The sequence below is a fragment of the Garra rufa genome, chromosome 6 (assembly GCF_049309525.1).
Source record: "Garra rufa chromosome 6, GarRuf1.0, whole genome shotgun sequence".
Taxonomy (NCBI): Eukaryota; Metazoa; Chordata; class Actinopteri; order Cypriniformes; family Cyprinidae; genus Garra; species Garra rufa.
In genome coordinates this window covers 2134969-2154701 of record NC_133366.1, presented here as the reverse complement: position 1 = coordinate 2154701, position 19733 = coordinate 2134969, and the positions used below count along the sequence as shown (strand labels likewise).

Here is a 19733-nt window from a genome sequence, read left to right as displayed (position 1 = left end):
AATTGTGTGACAAGTAAAGATTGTGTGTGTAAGCAGATGACAAAAACTGTAAGCTACATCCATATTAATCTAGATACATTAGAAAATGCAAGTTTCTCAATATTTTGGCCTTTTATCCAGACTAAGACAATGCTTTTTCATTGAGAAAACTTATGTTTTTTTTCCGGCATTGTTGTTTTATATTATGACACAAATTTCACTTGCAAGTCCATCCATCTTCCACTTTAAAATTCTGTAAATTTTTTTTAAGTAAATTCCATTTAAAATTTTTTTTTTTTTTTTTTTGGGATGAGTTTTGGAAGCAAATTGCTAGTTAATGAAGGTATTTGACAAAATACCTGTAAAATAACAGTATTTGTTAAAGTTTAAAAAAAGTTCTGCACTTTATTTAAATAAGAATATTTTACTTAAGTTTTACAGGTTTTGTTTGGCAGCCGTTGTTATCAGTCATTTGATAAAAAAAATTTAACAGTGTGAGAAATGTGTGTATATATATATATATATATATATATATATATATATATATATATAAAATTTATTTATTTATTTATTTAAAATATGTATTTTTAAAAGTATATTTATAAATTTAAAATATCCTGTGAAAATACAGTATATATAGTGAAAGCGAAAGTCGTGACATATTGTATAAACAAAAAATGGGCAAGAAATATATTTCCTAAAATATATTTAAGAACAAATATTTATATATTTATTAATGTATTTATGGGAGAGCTCATGTTGAACAAACTCTGGTGTATTGAGCAGATTCTGAATAAACGACTCTGATTGGCCGTTGTGTTCACTCTCTCAACAAACTCGTCTGTGATTGGCTCCAATGATCAACGCTGCAGAAACACACTGTAAATAGAAAGTGTTGATGTTGTTCACAGTCACACAAACACACACAGGATCATCTGAAAACCAAAGCGAGCCGCTGCTGCAGAAACCTGCTATCGTTATGCTTTAACATTTAAACCAGCTTTCTCTATATTAGTGAACACATCTGTGAATAGTGAGGACATTCTGGACAAATCTAGTCAAAGCTGTAAACACACACAGACATCTTCACTGTTGAGCTGTTCTTGATGTTTCTCTCTTCTTGTGTTCAGATGCCTGTGATCTCACTCTGGATCCAAACACAGCAAACACTCAACTCGTTCTGTCTGATGACAACAGGAAGATCACAGATGTGGAAGATCCTCAGCCGTATCCTGGTCATCCAGACAGATTTGATGTGGATCCTCAGGTTCTGTGTGTTGAGAGTCTGACTGGACGCTGTTACTGGGAGACTGAATGGAGCGGATATACTGCTGCTATATCAATGTCATATAAAGGAATCAGCAGGAAAAGAGGGAGTGAAGACTGTGGGTTTGGATCTAATGACAAATCCTGGAGTCTGTTCTGCTCTGGTCACAGATTCACTGTCTGGCACAATAAGAACAGCACTTATATACCTGACATCAGTTCATCCTCTAATAGAATAGGAGTGTATGTGGACGTGTCGATCGGCTCTCTGTCCTTCTACAGTGTCTCTGACACACACACACTCACACACTTACACACATTCAACACCACATTCACTGAACCACTCTGTGCTGGATTTAGGGTTTATTATCGTTCCTCAGTGTCTCTGTGTGATATTAAACGATAGAGAGACTGTCTGTAAGTCCTCTTTCTGATGTTCACAGTCATCAAATCTCACATCATTACATCTGTATTCATTTATTTGTAATTAGTTTTCATTGTCATCCAAAAGTTATAATCTAGATCAGACACATACTGATCTGAATCTTTAATAGAGTAATATGTTTGCTTTAATATTTATATTGTAAACTGATGATCAGAATTAATAAAAGTACATTTGTGACTCATTTAATGATGAACTTGTTTATGAATCTCTGATATGAACTGATGACAGTGTGAATAATCATGAATGTGACTGAGATCAGAATGAAACAGAGGCTGAATTGACTCAGAATGAATCTGTCTTCTGATCGTCTGCTTTATTTTTGTGTCTGCGGTGATTTAACACTCAGTTCTCTAAATGAATTGTGTCCAAACACTCACAGTATCGCTGCTGAACACAGTTGATCTGGCTGTAATTCCAGTCTTTCAGGAGCTTCAATCTGCTGCTTGATCACTAGAAAATCTTCTTGTGAAATGCTGGTCTTTTCTGCTTTATTCGATCTCCAGGAGCACAACAGCTTTATACCCAGCAGCCTCTGAGCCTCAGCTTTCACTCAGATCACATTCACATCACGGTCTGCTTCTGTAACAGCGGTACATGCAGTGCAGGTAAACCTCACTCCTCCGATCTCAAGAGGCGTACTAGCGACTGACACTAGTGTCTGCAGTCTTTAGCCTCCTTGTTAGTCCTTGTTAGAGCCGCTTGGAGCAGGTGCGAGTAGGACCCTGGTGTTACATTGGTGCCGTGAACGGATGGGAATACTACACTTAGATTCATCTCTATGAAAATGTGCATTAATATACTGTTATAAATACAATCAGAAACTAGTCTTCTGACATCTTATAGGAGACTCTTCTAAAAGGTTTGAGTTACAAAGAGAATCATAATTTCTGATTTTTTTTTTTGTGCATTTAAAATTGATTCTGTATGAAGAGAGAAGTAAAGATTTCTGTTTTTAGTGTGCAAGAGACAAACGTGTGTGTACCTTGTATTAACTATGTTATACTGACAAAATGTCTGTAATACCGGTAAATTTGGACCTTTCTGGGGATCACAAAAAAAATCACACAAAATAAGGTGTTTTGAGAATGAAAAAATGGCTGTAGTTTTGTGTGAGGGGTAGGGTTAGGGTAAGGAGTTAGAGAATACACTTACACACAATACAAAAGTGTGTGTGTGTGTGTGTGTGTGTGTGTGTGTGTGTGTGGTGCTCAGTTGTGGCCCAAACATTTGTGGCTGGTAATGCACTCACTTCTCCACACTTCTTACTAATGACAGTAGTTCAAATAAACAGGGGTTTGTAAGGTCAGATTGTATAATTCAGTAGTTTGGTTAAAGTTTAAAACTGTTGTTAAATAGTTGCTCAAAGCTATCTGGGATTATAGGGACAGATTTAGATTTTGAGAGAGATTAAATGAAAGAGGATCAACGCCTCTAAAGAAGATTGTTTGGGTGCAGAGTTAATGATGAACACAAACATCCAAACTGTAAAACAAAGAAAACTGAGGCGAATGGAAAGCCACAACTGTTTGTTTGTCATGAATAACATTAAATAAATAGAAATGTGATTATGGAGAAGAAGATGGCCAATGCAGAACAGCACACTGTCAACAGAATTGAAACATCTCTTTTGTTAGAAGGACTTCTGTAATTGTCCAGATACCTGATTGTTAATTGTGCTGTCTGAATGTCTATATATATATATATATACGTATTCACATTAAATTAAATGTTCACTTAATTCCTGTGATTTAAAAGCTAAAGCTAAAATTGTGAATATTGTGAAATTGATTTTAAAGCTAAAATGTGACATTATAAATGTCGTTATCATTCATTTTGATTATAAAAAAAACAAAAAATCACGACTCCAAGCTTTTGAATGGTATAGTGTATAATGTTACAAAAACACTTATTTTAGATAAATGCTGATCTTTGGATCTTTCTATTCATCAAAGAATCCTGACAAAAATTACTCAACTGTTTTAAATATTGATGATAATAATAAAAATAAAATGAGCATAGAATGATTTCTGAAGATCATGTGATGCAGAAGACTGGAGTAATGATGCTGAAAATGTAGTTTGATCACAGAAATTACATTTTAAAATATATTCAACAACAGATATTTTAAATATTTCACAATATTACTGCTTTTGCTGTTTGTTGAACTCTGTTTGGAAAAAATAAATGGCAAATCATCCCAAAAAAACACCATTTCCCATTTTCAGACACTACATTTTTTTCCTTCATAGGTTTTTGCTCATTTTCTCAATTGATTCCTGTTCACAGTCACCCTGACTATTACTGTATTTATTGTCAAGTCATTTTACTGTATTGTTTTGGAGAAAATTAAAGGCAAATCAGCCCCCCAAAAAAACAAAAACAAAGTGCATTTACACCGTTTTCCAATCAAATTAATATAAAAGAAAAAAATTAATATAAAAGGTGCTAGAATGATCTTTAATGCTTTTTATTTTCTTATTTTTGTCTGTTTTTGCAAAGTTGAACTTGTATTAATTTTACATGGCTTTCTAAATATATGTCTAAATATGCAACGATGACAGACGTCCCTCTAGAAAATGTGTGAAATAATGTGTTCTGTGTGAGTGACTTACTTTCAGTTTTGACACAAACTAAATGTTCTCTGCATTGATGTTCTATTTTTCCACAATGTTTTTAATGAACAACGCAGCAGCTCTGCATCTAGTGTCTTCAACTCTGAATAGACAAATAAAACATTAGAATACAACTACAATTACATCTTCATCGCTTCTCATGAACACTGTTAAAGCTGCCTCCTTAAAGCACAACTAAAATTAGAATGAAACATTCTTGCATTCAAATGTGGGTTTTTATTTTTAAATTGAATATAATGAATATTGAAATATTTAGTTTTTTGACAGCCCTATCTCACACAAATCAACACACACTTAAGGTCCTTGTACACTGTGTCCAACATTTTTGTACATGTTTTTTCGTATTCCTCAAAATGAATGACACACAATGTCACTGTGGCTCCAAACTGGATGCAGAAATCCCAGAACCCCACACGAACACACTCTCTCTCACACACACACACACACTGATGCTGCAGCAGTTATTGTTGTTCTCTCTGTCACATACTCCCTCAGTTAATGAGCCAGATCACTGCAATCTTGTTCTAATGGGTCCTGATTAATAAATGCTCAATAGACTGAGACGTTGAATCTGCCTGATGTTTGTATGGTGTGTGTGTGTATCAGGAACAATGTTAGTTTATTTAATTTGGTTTGTTTGTGTATCTTTGACTTTAAACTAAGTATGGTTAATTTGATTTAGTTGTTAGTACCTCTGTTCTTGTCTAGAGTCCACACACATGTAGTCCTGCTCCTCTGTGATCTGCTGCTTTAATGGACAAATAAAGTGTTCATATAGCATTGAGTTAGTGGACTCTGTGTTCTTGTGGTCACTCCTGCTGGACTCAAGACAGACATTCCCTAAATCCTGACCTCCTTTACACTATGACAATGTGATCTCTGTATGAGATGATTGTTGTCATTTTTATATAAAAATCTAAAATAGACATTTGTATTTAAGTAAAAATTTATAAATATGCCGTTTGTATATAGAATTAAGTAGCAAGCACTGAGTGCCTTGTTCACCATATTTATTTTCATATAAAAACAACAGAGCTGAAATGATATAATGTTTATCAGCAACACAGAGCATGTAAGTGTGAATGAATAACAGCACTAGTCTTGACTGCACTCCTCCCCATTTCAGAAAAGGCACATCTCAAAAAATCCTGGGTCTCCTGAACTTGCGCACTTTCACTGTAGCGCTGCTACTTTGTGTCGAAACCGACAGTAAAGTCGGAAAAGAAATAAGAGGACATTTGAAGCCTCTAAAACGGCCAGAAACATCACATCACGGTAAGTTTATGTATCGTCTTCTGATATTGTGTTGTTGTATTGTTTGTTGTTTTCGTAGTCGCGTCGCTGTCAAACTCATCTTTAGACGTTTTTAATCATCATTTTTAAGAATTGTTGTGACGCATGTAGAAATGGACGTTCATTTTGAAGATTATAATGATATCGAGCTCCTTTAATTCTGCTTTTAGTTCAGATTAATTTCATGGATTTATTACAGTCAAAACATAAAAAAAAGTAAACAGACAAAGAAAGATGTAAACATTCAAATATGAATATGCTACCACTGGACGTGGCCTGAGATTTTATTGGACTAGCTCAATGTCCTTTAAGACAGTCAACCAATGGGCTGCGATTCATGTCTCAGACACTCTACCGTTGCGGTAATAAATAAATTGGCCTAATAAACTTTAAAAAAAATATTAATTATGACTGACAGCCCCAGCCCAAAAATGTGCGTCAGCCCGGCGGGCATTGCCCGGTATGCCCTATGGTCAGTCCAGGCATGGTCATCCTGTTTCAGAATGCGCTTCGCTGTTTGAGCTGGCCGTTCAGCGTCCATTGCCCTGAGCTGAGTATGGGTCTCAGACTGAATAAACACAAATGCGTATTCAGGAAAGCAGAATTGAGTTTACTTGGACATATTGTGGATGCAGAGCCCGAAAAAGTACGTGCAGTAAGTGATTTGCAGGAGCCAAACAACCTAAATGAGTTGAGGAGGGCGTTACATTTATCCCTGAGCTGGCAATGACACTGAGAGCAACCCATTCTTTCACAAATGTTTGTAAAAACAGTCTGCATGCCTTGGTGCTTGATTTTATACACCTGTGGCCATGGAAGTGATTGGAACACCTGATTCTGATTATTTGGATGGGTGAGCGAATACTTTTGGCAATATAGTGTATGTTAAACCACATTAAGCTGTTTCCTTGTAAATAACTTCTATGCGGGAGAAAACGCTTAACTTGATATACCCCCGGTTTCACAGACAAGGCTTAAGCCTAGTTCTAGACTAAAATGTAAGTCTGAGCTGTTTAAAATGAAATAAAATTGCACTGATTGATCTTAAAATATATCAGTGCCTTTGTTTTGTCTTAAGATGCACACCAGTAATGTTTTTTGCAAGCATGTAATAAAAATTACTTAATTGTCCTAATTGAGCTATGGCCTAATCCTGGTTTAGTCTAAGCCCTGTCTGTGAAACCGGGCCACTATTTACTTTTTCTGTGGAACAAGGGCTTACATTTCCTTACATTTTTATTAAATTGATCCCCTAATAAGTCTCTAAAGAGAAGGCCCAGATGTTACTTTTCTTAGGTATAGGGCTCCATATTTTGTAAAAGGATCTCAATGATCCCTTAATAAAAGTATCTGTAATCTGTAATCTATTACATTTCCAAAGTAACCTCCCCAACACTGGTTCTCAGCTTCCTCTCAAGGTACACAAAATTTCAAGTAATCCAGTAGTTTTTAACACTATTAAGATTTGGCTTCAATTCAGGAAACAATTAGGCCTGCACAAAGCCTCAACTTACATGCCAATTTTAAATAAACATTTATTTAACTGTAATAATTTAATTACACATTTTTTTTCTCAGTAACTGTAACGAATTACTGTTACATTTATTTTGTAATTAAATTACATAACGCTGTTACATGTAACTAGTTACTCCCCAACACTGCTAAGAACAAATATTAGAAAGTGAGGAATGAGAAGAAGAGACCTCACCTAAGGCCGACCCAATGAAGTCATTTAATAATATTACAGGCCCAGAAGTAATATCAGAAGTTTGGAAGTGCTAAACCCCTTCAGATTTGGGAAGCTGCAGAACTGATTTTCTAATACGAGCTGGCTTCTTACTCCAAAGGAACCTATTCAGTTGCTGGTCTAAATGAGTAAAAAAGGATTTATTATGACAGACAGGGACATGCTGAAAAAGATACAAAAACTTTGGCAAAATAATCATTTTAATAAGATTCACACGATCTATTAAAGATAATCGAGCAAAATCCTATTTACATTGGTCCAAAAGTGGTATAAAATTCCTGAAAAACAAGTGTTTAAATGAATTGGTTATAAATATGGCCAGATATTTAAACCCATTTAAGGCTAACTTAAGGGGGAATGAAGAGATAGGAAGAGATTTAGTCCCCTGTTGGAGCAAAACGGGTCGCGAACGAACACCATTGGGATGTACTGAGGCGGATGGGAAAGCATAAAGAATTTTCCTAATGCAAAGAACAGGTATTCCCACTCCACCCTGTCGAACGCTTTCTCTGCATCCAATGAAACTATAACTTCAGGGGTGGTGGATGAAGGAGAGAAAAGAATGTTGAGTGATCGTCAAGAAAGAATGTCTGTGGGTCATATTAGTAGAGTTAAACATCTGAACACATAAAATCAACCCACAATTATTAGTTATACTACAATCACAATAAAAGGGAAGGCGTTTCATCAACAAGACCACAAAATGACCAAACTGTGTCAACATCAAAATATTTACAGATAGATTTAAATATCTTTTAAAGGAGTAGTTCACTTCCAGAACAAAAATATACGGATAATGTACTCACCCCCTTGTCATCCAAGATGTTCTTTCTTTAATCTCATAATAAGAAATTATGTTTCTTGAGGAAAACATTTCAGGAATTATCTCAGAATAATGGATTTCAATGCAAAATGCAGTTTAAATGCAGCTTTATCAGCTTATGATGTATGTGAATGAACCAAACCAAACAATTCTGGAAACAGAGCTTGGGACACATTATCTGTGTATTTTCCAGAATCGCTGTGTGAAAGAGGCTAACGTTAATGTGCCACTGGTCTCTTATATTAACGTTGTCAGAAGCCTGTGCAATGATGTAGTTTCCTGATGTTAATAGACTGAACAACATTTTCTCGATTAGTTTCTGAGTTGTTCATCAGCAATGGCATTGATGTGATGTTGTCTGTCGGTTTGGCAAAAGAACGGTGGGACAGTGTTTGGTGCTCAGGGAGGTCACTGAGTAGATCGGACATCACACTTTTATGGAAGTCACAGACCTCAGTTATCATGAGAAAAGCCAGGAAATTTCAGTTTTTACAATATGGGACCTTTAAATTATGACAGCAGGTTAACTTTTAAACTTTTAGAAGGGGAAAACATAAAATAAAGACTTCATCTCAAAGGGGTTTAGGGCCTGTATTCACAAACATTTTATCTTAGCACTAAGAGTTCTCCTAAATAGCAGTAAACGTTTTTAGCTAAGAGTTTTGTCTTAAAACCTATTCCCAAAGCTGCTGAGACCAATGTTTACTCAGGAATAGAGAGAAGACTAAAGCTGAGAGTAAGGGGTGGGGTTGAGCTCATTACTATGGATGATGTCAGCATGCTCATTAACTATGCACTCAGTGATTGGCTGATAGGGGAGGGGTCTCTGCAGAGATTTGTTCATAGAAATATTGTAGAGCTGATAGAGCAAAAAAATTGTTTCCATCAACATTTTAAAATGCAGGCTAAGTGTCACAAATTAAACAAGTATGTGTTCAGCTGATTATCAGCCTGTTACATTAAGCTTCTCATAAATAATTAGCTGATATGCCTATAAACAGAATATTTTTATTTACAGAATAGATTAATCATGGCTGATAAGAAAACCAAACTGGACGCAATAACAGCTGTTACTTCTTGCCCAACTTGTTCATGAAAACAAGGATATAATCAAAGGAATATATGTAGTTGGAACAAGCCCCAAATCCAAAAACATATGTGTGCAAGTAAATACAGAGTGTTTCTAAAAAGTTGAAGTTCTGAGACAGATTGTCAGCAACAGCCATTTTAGGAGAATTGAGATTTGGTCTTAGTGACTTAATAGTCCTCTTCACTACTCCTAATGTTTCACAGATTTAGGAGCTAGTTTTATTTTTAGCTTTGTGAAATACTCTTAGAGCAACATTTTAAAAAGTCCTAAATTTAGGAGTGACACACCCATTATTTTTAAGATTTTCTCCTACTGTAAATCGGCAAGTTATGAGCTACTTTTAGCCTTAAGATGTTTTGTAAATATGGGCCCTGATCTTCTTCATTACAGTCAGTAAACCATCACTTTATGGATTCATGAGAAGAGGATCATCAACAAACTGCGGCAGATACTGAGTCTGAAGACCCACATTCTCTTGACTCTCATTGTGTGTGTAACATTTTTTTTACTACAATAATAATCACTATATGAGGTGTTGTTTGTTCTCTTGTGTTTCCATATTCAGGACTGATATCAGTTTGTCATTATGGAGAACAGAGAGAGCAGTGAGAGATCTTCATCTCCTGAACCCAGCTGTGTGTCTCTGAAGAGTGACAGATCCATCGGTCCTCCTCCTAAATTCAGTGATGATCCAGTGACCTCTGACCCCAGGTGAGATATAATGCAGTGTTAAGGTCAATTCATATTGCACTGATAGACACTGACCAGCGAGAACAATCACTGGATCACAGAACATCATTTCTCAGACGCTCCACGATTGGACAAACACTGATTCACATGTTCAATCAGTGGAAACACACTCTGATCAACAGCAGCAGATTCAGACAGGAGACACACACTGATGCCACAAACCTGACCAAGAGTCTGTTTCTGCTGTTAGTGAACCGACCTTTAGGGTCAACAGACTGACTGAGCTGAAACTGACCATTATTGTCAGAATGGATTAATCTGTTGATCATTTCTTTGACTCATCAGGTGAAAATGATGTCAACACAAGATGACTGCACTAAATTATAGACCAGGGCCCATATTCATAAAACATCTTAGAATATTGTCACTAGGAGCACCTCTTGGCACTAAGAAAATGTGGGTGTTTCCTCTTAAAATTAAAGAAAAGATCCTGGTAAAGAAAAAAGTAATTCAGAAAACATCTTAACCCTTAAAAGAGGTCTTAAGGTACAAATATTGCACAAAATGCACACAATGCATGACAGCAAATGAATAAGATGGCACATGTGAGATTGTGCAGGGATAATGTTTGTGACTGATTTTATTTTAGACATGTCAGCCTCTTTGACATAGTGCAAGTTATTACTACATTTATTACATTAACATATTTGGGAACTGGAAACAATGTAACTATGCAGCAGTGATGATTTAGGTCTGTTTACAACCTTCTATAAGCAAAGAGATCACACACACAATTACAGCACTTTCTGAAAATCAGACGGGGCTCCGCTAGCTCTGATTGGTTGTAGCACTATCCTATTGTGTGGAGAGGGAGTTTGAAGGACAACCATTTATCCCACCCCTCCGGTTGAGCCCTGTCTATGGAAAGTGCCCAGACCCTACATTTATGTGGGTCTGGCTTGTCAGGCTACACTATGAGTATGTGTGAAACAGGTGTTCTGTTGAAGGAACAACATTTTTCTCATGGCCAGTAGAAAGTAGGAGTTGTATGCATAAACAAACCTGAGTGACTAAAGTTAGACAGGATTATCAGAGATGGATAAAAAGTTTTAATTAACATTAAACATTTCGGTTACACTTTGTTTTGATGTTCCCTTTAACACATTCTGTTGACTATAAGCAATGGTGCACCTCTCACTAGAGTGTTAGTAGAGTATTAGTAGACTGTTAGGGTTAGAATAAGTTGATATATACTTGCAAAGTTACTTACAGTCAGTAGAATGTCTGTTGAGACACCATTACAATAAACAGTTAGCAGATATTAATCAGACAGTCTACTAATACTCATGTAGGTACAAAGTTACTATTTACAACAGAATGCTCAAAAGGGACCATCAAAATAAATTTTATTGTTCTATATGCTTATTTCCCCTTTTAATTTGTGTATCGTTTTACCTAATTAACGTCCTGTATAATTATGCTAGTATTTGCTACCATATGTTTTTGCGAATAGACTACTGTAAATGGCACAAGTGTTCAGCGTGTTTTTATTTACAAATGAAACAAATGTACAAATGTGAATGATCCTTAGTGGAACACTATAGCATTTAGAAGTATAGTCTATTAATTAGCAGAAAATTACATAAAAGACATGTTCAATTTTAATTTTAATATACTTTAATGTATTATTTATTCCCATGAAACATAATTTTTAGCATTATTACTAGTCTTTGCATGATCTAATTATTCTAATATACTGATTGATTATCAATGTTGGAAACAGGTGTGCTGCTTCATATTTTTTTGACACCTTTTTTTTTAGGATTCTTCAATGAATAAAAAAACAGTTTAGGGACAGTAAATTGTTTCTTCTTTAAGGAAAAAAAGAGAAATGAATACCTTTTTTCATCAAATCGAATAATTTCTGAAGGATCATGTGGCACTGAAGACTGAAGTAATATTGCTGAAAATCCAGCTTTGATCACAGAAATTAAATTCTAAATTATATTAAAATTGAAAACCAATATTTAATATTTCACAATATTGATGTTTTTTTTTCTGCATGTTTGATTAAATAAATACAGGCTTGATGAGCATTTGAGAGTAAAAATCATTAAAAATCTAACTAATCCTGAACTTTTGAACAGCAATCTGGACACATATATAAGAAGCTGTGTTAATGTGCCACTCGAGTTAATATTTGGCCATGACAAAACTAAGTGAACCCAACATTTCTCCTCCCAGTCACTGTAGAAAATAATTGATTGTGGTGGTTTTCCCCTCGTCGCTTTGAAAGATCACTCAAGTCTTGGGGTTTTGAAGCCAGAAGATAAGACTTTATTACCAAAGTAACAAAGAATGAGAAACCCTGCAGGAGAATCTGTCGGATCTCTGTTGGAATGCTCTTATATACTGTTTTCATATATCTGGTTAATGTTCCCATGTTTAACCATGCCTTCAGTTTACTTGTTTTGAGCCATTTACCTTAAGGTCAAACCAGGAATGTGCAGTTTAAGCATATGAGGTGTGTCTGCACGTTCACATAGGCTACCGTTTTCTTAAAGTAGGCCTCCTTTCACATAGGCAATGCATGATTATAATAGTGAAATAACTTGATGCATAAATGGCTATGGTCACATTGATTATACTTGATTCTGATTAATAAAAATCTTCAAATATTACTAACAATACTGCTGTTTTACTGTGTATGTGATTAAGGAAATGCAGCCTCAGTTAACAGAAGATACTTTATTAAAAACATTGATAAATCATAATGTTTCCAAATTTGACAAGTTCTGTATATATTTTATAGAAAATCAATGTGAACTGATGCCATTGTTGTTTACAACAGCGAGGGACAATGCATGTGCATTATAATGTAATTGCCTCCTTCTGTTTTGAAATTTGATCTGAGCAATATACTCCTTTAATCCTGATTCAGTCACATTCACTAATGTTCAAACAAAAAAAAATGCGTACAGTAAAATTCTAAATTTAAGAGGTGCTTGATTCATCAAGTAGTTCAAATTAATTAAAACAACGTTTTTATAACTCAAAAACTTAAATACATAGAAGCTCAAAATATGTAACTTAGAACTTTTTTTTAATTACCTTGAACTTTTAGTTTTACAGTGTACTTTTCTGCTTTGGAACCATGTGCATTACAAAAAGTGTTAAAAAGACTGAAACTGAAAGTAAAGTTATACAGTAAATACAAGACTGACATCTTTTTTGATATTTCAGCAGAGCAAATCAAGGTCAAAGTATCTCTCGAGGAGCTGCTTCTGTCTCCTGTCTGAACAACACGAGCGTTACAGCCTCCCTGAATAAACATGATCAGCCTATGAATGATGAACTACAGAGAGTCAAAGACAGACTCAAAACCAGCATGAAGAACAAGTATGAGAGATTATTTGAGGGACTGAAGCTCCAGGAGAATGAAACCCTCCTGAACAGCATCTACACACAGCTCTACATCATAGAGGGAGAGAGAGAAGGAGTGAATGAAGAACATGAGGTTTTACAGATGGAGAAAACAGCCAGAACACAACACTCACAAGACACTCCGATCTACTGCAATGACATCTTTACAGCCTCACCTGAACCAGGATATGAGGAGAAAGACCAGATCAAGACTGTTCTCACTAAAGGCATCGCTGGAATCGGAAAAACCGTCTCTGTGCAGAAGTTCATTCTGGACTGGACCGAGGGAAAAGCCAATCAGGATGTAGATTTCATGTTTGTGCTTCCATTTCGAGAGCTGAACTTGATCCGAGATCATCAGTACAGTCTTCACAGACTTCTGCTGGACTTTCATCCTGAACTTCAAGATCTGGACTCAAAGATTTATGAGGAGTGTAAAGTTGTGTTCATCTTTGATGGTCTGGATGAAAGCAGAATCACACTGATGTTTTCAGATGATCAGAAAGTTTGTGATGTGACTGAGACTTCATCAGTGGGTGTGTTGATGTCAAACCTCATGAAAGGAGAACTGCTTCCCTCTGCTCTCATCTGGATCACCTCCAGACCAGCAGCAGCCAATCAGATCCCCTCCAAATACATCAACCGTCTGACAGAAATTCAGGGATTCAATGAGCCTCAGAAGGAGGAATATTTCAGGAAGAGAATCAGTGACCAGCATCAAGCCAGCAGAATCGTCTCACACATCAGAAGAGCAAGAAGCCTCCACATCATGTGCCACATCCCCGTCTTCTGCTGGATCTCATCCACTGTGCTTCAGAAGATCCTGGAAGAAGATCTGAGAGCAGAAATCCCTCAAACTCTGACTGAAATGTACATCCACTTCCTGCTGATTCAGATCAACATGAGGAACCAGAAGTATGAAGAGAGAGATCCAGAGAAACTCCTGCAGTCCAACAGAGAAGTGATTGTGAAACTTGCTGAAGTGGCTTTCAAACAGCTGATGAAGGGCAATGTGATGTTCTATGAGGAGGACCTGATTGAGAGCAGCATAGACGTCACTGATGCCTCAGTGTATTCTGGGATTTGCACTGAGATCTTTAAGGAGGAATCTGTGATTCATCAGAAGAAAGTCTACAGCTTCATTCATCTGAGCTTTCAGGAGTTTCTGGCTGCTTTCGGTGTGTTTTACCATTATGTAATGAAAAATGTTGACTCACTGCAGTTTTTGGATGTAGTTCATAATCTGCATAAAGAAGCAGTAGATTAAGCCCTTGAGAGTAAGAATGGCCAGCTGGATCTGTTCCTGCGGTTCCTGCTGGGCGTCTCACTGGAGTCCAATCAGAGACTCTTACAGGATCTACTGACACACACAGAGAACAGCTCAGAGAGCATCAGGAGAACCACACAGTACATTAAATACAAGATCGAAGATGATTCTGGTCTCTCAGCTGGTCAATCCATCAATCTGTTCCTCTGTCTGCTGGAAATGAAAGATCAGACTCTGTCCAGAGAGATTCAGGAATTTGTGAAATCAGACAAACACTCAAAGAAGAAACTCTCTCCTGCTCACTGCTCAACAATCTCCTACATGCTTCAGATGTCAGAGGAGCCGCTGGATGAACTGAACCCCATGAAATACAACACACCAGATGAGGGCAGAAGAAGACTGATACCAGCTGTGATCAACTGCAGAAAAGCTCTGTGAGTGTTTTTTTCAAGTTTATTTGTATAGCCCTTTTCATGATGTTTAATCATTAACTAAACTATCATAATAAATAATAAATCTGACCCTTTTAAAATAAGTTCCTAAATAAATGTTTTCCTAAATAACCTGCCAGAATCTTAAATGAGTCACAACAAACCTTATTGATACAGTAGATAGTTGATCAAAATGTGTGTTAGTGCTGCTGTAAATACACTCAGTCTGATGTGAAACTCATTCATTAAATCAGCAGCAGATGAAGCAAAGAGACAGACACTATTCACCAGTAAAGCTGGAATTCAGACATTTTCACTTGTGAATGAAGATAAAATAGTGACATACATTACTGGTAATATCAATAGCAATAATAATATAGCGTTATAACATTTAATCTTCACTAATTATTCATAATAATGTTTAATGTTCCAGCTGTTTGACTGCTATTACAGTGAATGCAGTGCTGAAGTGTGTTTATTCTTAACTGTACAGCACTAGCCAGTATTTTAGATTATTATACATTTAAAGAGGTCTGAATTATGCCTTAATCAAAATAAATAAATAAAATTAGACTAAATGTATGAACTGTGAATGGGAATATTATGAGAGATATAGGTTCAGTTTTCTAACACATAATTACTTTGTCACCATCAGGATCAAATTAATGTCACAACAGGTTTAGAAACTGAAACATTTCAGCAGGTCACGCATGTTCTTATTCATTATCTGTCCATTTATGACACATCTATTCTGGTTTACAGAACAGCCCTATTTAGTCCGGTGATTTAAAAAATAAAATAAAAATGAAGAAACAACTAAATGGTCACAATTTACAGGCACATGCACAGATGGATGCTCAAACACCTGCCCTTTTGTCCTCTAACTAGATAACTGCCTTTCTGAAAGACATTTCTTTTTTATATTTAGTTTTTCTTTTAATTTGGCCCGTGGCATTAATTCTTAAAGTCATGCAGCACAACTGCATTTTATTCTACTGGTCTGCCCTCTTCAACCTTCAACACATAGTCGCACTTAATTGAATGTACAGTATTTTTCTTGGATTGTCTGACAAAAACAGTCAGGTCTAGTCCATTGGGAGATCAAAACGACTGCTTCTTATGAGAACATGATACGTTGATATGTTCAGCAGATAACTCATAGTCTGTGGTTAAAGTTCATCTTAGTGGTCAAAGACTGCAAATGCATCACCTCTTTGCTCATCGCTGCTGTTCTGCTTCAGAAGTGATCAGGAGGAAGTAGAAAACAGTTATTTTAGCAACTTGATTCTGTCAATTACTCTTTTTGCAGTGACAAGCATCTTTTGAGATCTGAAACTATTTTAATAGTGCAATGATCTCATATATACCTAAATATTAGTGATTAAAGAATATTGATTTATAACTGATATTAGTGTTAGGCAGTGTGGTGATAGAGTGTAATAATGTTATAAAGTATCTGTCTTTAGTAGGGGTGGAACAATTCACTCGTTTTCTCAAATAATCAATTAAAAACCCTAACAATGCATATGCTGTGATCTTTAAACATGGATTTGTGAATCGTGAATCATTGATTTCAGCTAGTAATCAATTTAAAATGCTAAGAATGGAATGATTTGTGATTTCTATAGTGAATTAATGCTTTAAAATATATACACTTTAAATGACTACAAGCATGAATTAATGGAGACATTGAACAGTGTTTTTGTGCTTCACATCTCTCCTTCACATGCTCTAATATTTAGATTGTGCTCATGATCCGTTCCTATCTCTTATCGACAAATTCTTTGAGCAGATAGTGCTTGATCTCTCCTTAGTCCTTGTGGCCAGTGCTGCTACAGTAAAGTTTTGTGTAGTTTTTCAGTGTCTCTCGATCATACCATTACCATTATCTGAGCAGTTGAAGGCTGAACATTTATAGCATGAATGGAGCAAAAACAAAGCATCTAAAAGCAGATGCACAATTCTACCGAATGATAAATTACTTTTCACAATGTTGTTAAACTGAATGTAGGAAGGAAACTGTGAAAATAACCACAGCATTAACAACCTTCAAATAGACTTTGGGCATGTTTTCTTTCAGGATCATCATTCTAATAGAAAGGAAAAGTTAAATACTGTAGCATTTTATTTTATACAAATAAGATAAAGAAGCACACATCGTGCAAAAGTGTGACAGAAAATAATAGCCTATATATTAATACTATAGACAATAGTTAGCACAAAATAATATTTTTCTTGGCTTACATAAATGTCTACATATGCCATGTCATGCTAAAGCATAATTAAACTAACATCTAACAACGGACAAAAAAAGTAAATGTTGTTCTCTTTCTTTGACTCTATGAAGGCTGAAAATACAAGGCTGAAAAAAGAGAAGAAAAAAAATCTGGTATGTGTGCATATGAAAAACAATGCAATCAACAATAAACAGCATATAAATAAAATCTTCCTAATGTTAGCAAGTGAAATGTCGATCCAAATGACAAAAGACTGTGAAGCTTTGGGGGATTAAAGCCATCTTCTGCATCTGTGATCATCCTACTGAATATAAACCAGATGTAGTATTTGATAGAAACATGATTTTCTCTGCTTTTTGCTCAATGTTGTTTTTAAACCTTACCTACATCCAAATGTTGATAAATAAAATAATGCTTATTTTAGATTTTTTGTTTTGTTTTGTTTAAAAGTAGAGGCTCTGTTCTTTATTTTGATGTATTCTTTTTTATTTGATGTAAATATTCTAGGTGCCATGACATTTTTGTGAAAGTCATCAAAAATGCTTGCAATAGCAGCAAACTTTTTTTTTTAAATGCTGGAGGTAAAGCGTTAGTTGTGAGTCCTCTTAAATCAAATCTGCATCTGAATTTAAAAAAACAAAAAAAAAAAAAAACAACTTGAAACTAATTGAAAACCTATAAATCGTGAATCGAATCGATTTTCTGTCTACCCAAACATTCACAGTCCTAGTCTTTATGGATTTTGCTATATACAGTATCAGGGCTCTACAGTACTTGACTGAAACTACTGCGTGCCAACTATGAAAAAAATGTACTGTGACTATCAACTGCGGCTCGAATGGTGTTTCATATTATACATTTTTCCACTGTAAAAAATCTGAAGAAGTGTCCATGTCCTGCACTTCAGCTTCCACTCTCCACACAAATGACTGGATATGCATCTAACAGCACACATTTATATAGGTTAAGCGTTTACTGTAATATAACACTGTGATATGATTGAGCTGTTTTAGATCTAGATTTTTTATTTTAGACAAGTCGTGATGATTAAGAAGACTAAATTGATCAAACATATGCTATGATCAACTCACTGTCTGCTGCTTGATCGTTACTTTAAAAAAAAAAAAGAAAACTTAGATTTAACAAACAAAAAAAAAATGCTCTGAACGTTTTTCTAAATTAACTTAAAGGAGTAGTTCACTTTCAGAACAAAAAATTTACAGATAATGTACTTACCCTCTTGTCATCCAAGATGTTTATGTCTTTCTTTATTCAGTCGTAAAGAAATTGTTTTTTGAGGATAATATTTCAGGATTTCTCTTCAAATTGTTTTTTGTTGTCCTTTATTTATTTATTTACTTATTTTTCTTGGTTTTGTATCTTTTTGTAATGTGTTTTAAAATGTATAAATGAAATACTTAACAACACACACACACACACACACACACACACACACACACACACACACACACACACACACACACACACACACATGTTGGGTTTACATGTTTTATGGGGACATTCCATAGGCGTAATGGTTTTTATACTGTACAAACCGTACTTTCTATCGCCCTACACCTACCCTACACCTAAACCTAGCCCTCACAGGAGATTGTGCATACTGTACTTCATCAAAAAAACTAATTGTGCATGATTTATAAGCCTGTTTCCTCATGGGGACCTGAGAAATGTCCCCACAAGGTCAAATTCTACTGGTATTCCTATCCTTGTGGGGACATTTGGTCCCCACAACGTGATGAATACCAGTACACACACACACACACACACACACACACACACACACACACACACACATATATATATATATATATATATATATATATATATATATATATATATATATATATATATATATATAATTTCTATATTCAAAATGTTATATGTAAAACATTAATCTCAACATGAATTTATGAATTTGATTGTGCCACCTCTGTAGTACAAGTGAATTTTGTTAATACTGATTTCATTTGATTGGTAACTTATTCTTGTTCTACTTGTTCTTTTCTGTTGTCTTGTCATTGTACTATTAAAAAATCCTGTAAGTTTCAGAACTCAAAACTTTCTAATTATCTAAACCTTGAAACCAAGATTAAAACTTGCCTCTGCAGAAGATGATCATCTCCTACTTCAACATCACTGCCTCTTTATCAGTGGAGAAACACAGTCTCAGAAAACTGTTACATTTTGCCAGATCATGTCATCCCATGACAAACTTGCAAACCCTCTTTACGTGTCTTTATTATTATTATTATTTATCTCTTCTAGACTTTCTGGCGGTTATCTCTTAGACCAGCATTGTGAAATTGTGTCATCAGCTCTTCAATCCTCAAACTGTGTCCTAAAAGAGCTGGATCTGAGTAACAATGAGCTGCAGGATTCAGGAGTGAA

At 35.4% G+C, this 19733-nt stretch overlaps 3 protein-coding genes across 5 annotated transcripts in view; all 3 read left to right on the top strand.

The window, feature by feature from the left end:
- Positions 1 to 1876, top strand: part of LOC141336087 (protein NLRC3-like) — a 34476-nt gene extending 32600 nt beyond the window's left edge. For all 3 annotated transcript variants that reach the window (XM_073841592.1, XM_073841593.1, XM_073841591.1), the window contains one exon: positions 1110 to 1876. In XM_073841592.1, the coding sequence (XP_073697693.1) occupies positions 1110 to 1651 (542 nt within the window). In that variant the 3' untranslated portion in view covers positions 1652 to 1876. The remainder of the gene's footprint in view (positions 1 to 1109) is intronic.
- Positions 1 to 19733, top strand: part of LOC141336089 (NACHT, LRR and PYD domains-containing protein 3-like) — a 129955-nt gene that overhangs the window by 32588 nt on the left and 77634 nt on the right. The gene's annotated exons all lie outside the window — the stretch shown is intronic.
- The window catches only part of LOC141336094 (NLR family CARD domain-containing protein 3-like), a 45088-nt gene continuing 31479 nt past the window's right edge, over positions 6125 to 19733 (top strand). Inside the window, exons 1-5 of the mRNA XM_073841603.1 lie at positions 6125 to 6262; positions 9628 to 9731; positions 9842 to 9987; positions 13210 to 14647; positions 14777 to 15090. Of these exons, the coding sequence (XP_073697704.1) occupies positions 9863 to 9987; positions 13210 to 14647; positions 14777 to 15090 (1877 nt within the window). The 5' untranslated portion in view covers positions 6125 to 6262; positions 9628 to 9731; positions 9842 to 9862. The remainder of the gene's footprint in view (positions 6263 to 9627; positions 9732 to 9841; positions 9988 to 13209; positions 14648 to 14776; positions 15091 to 19733) is intronic.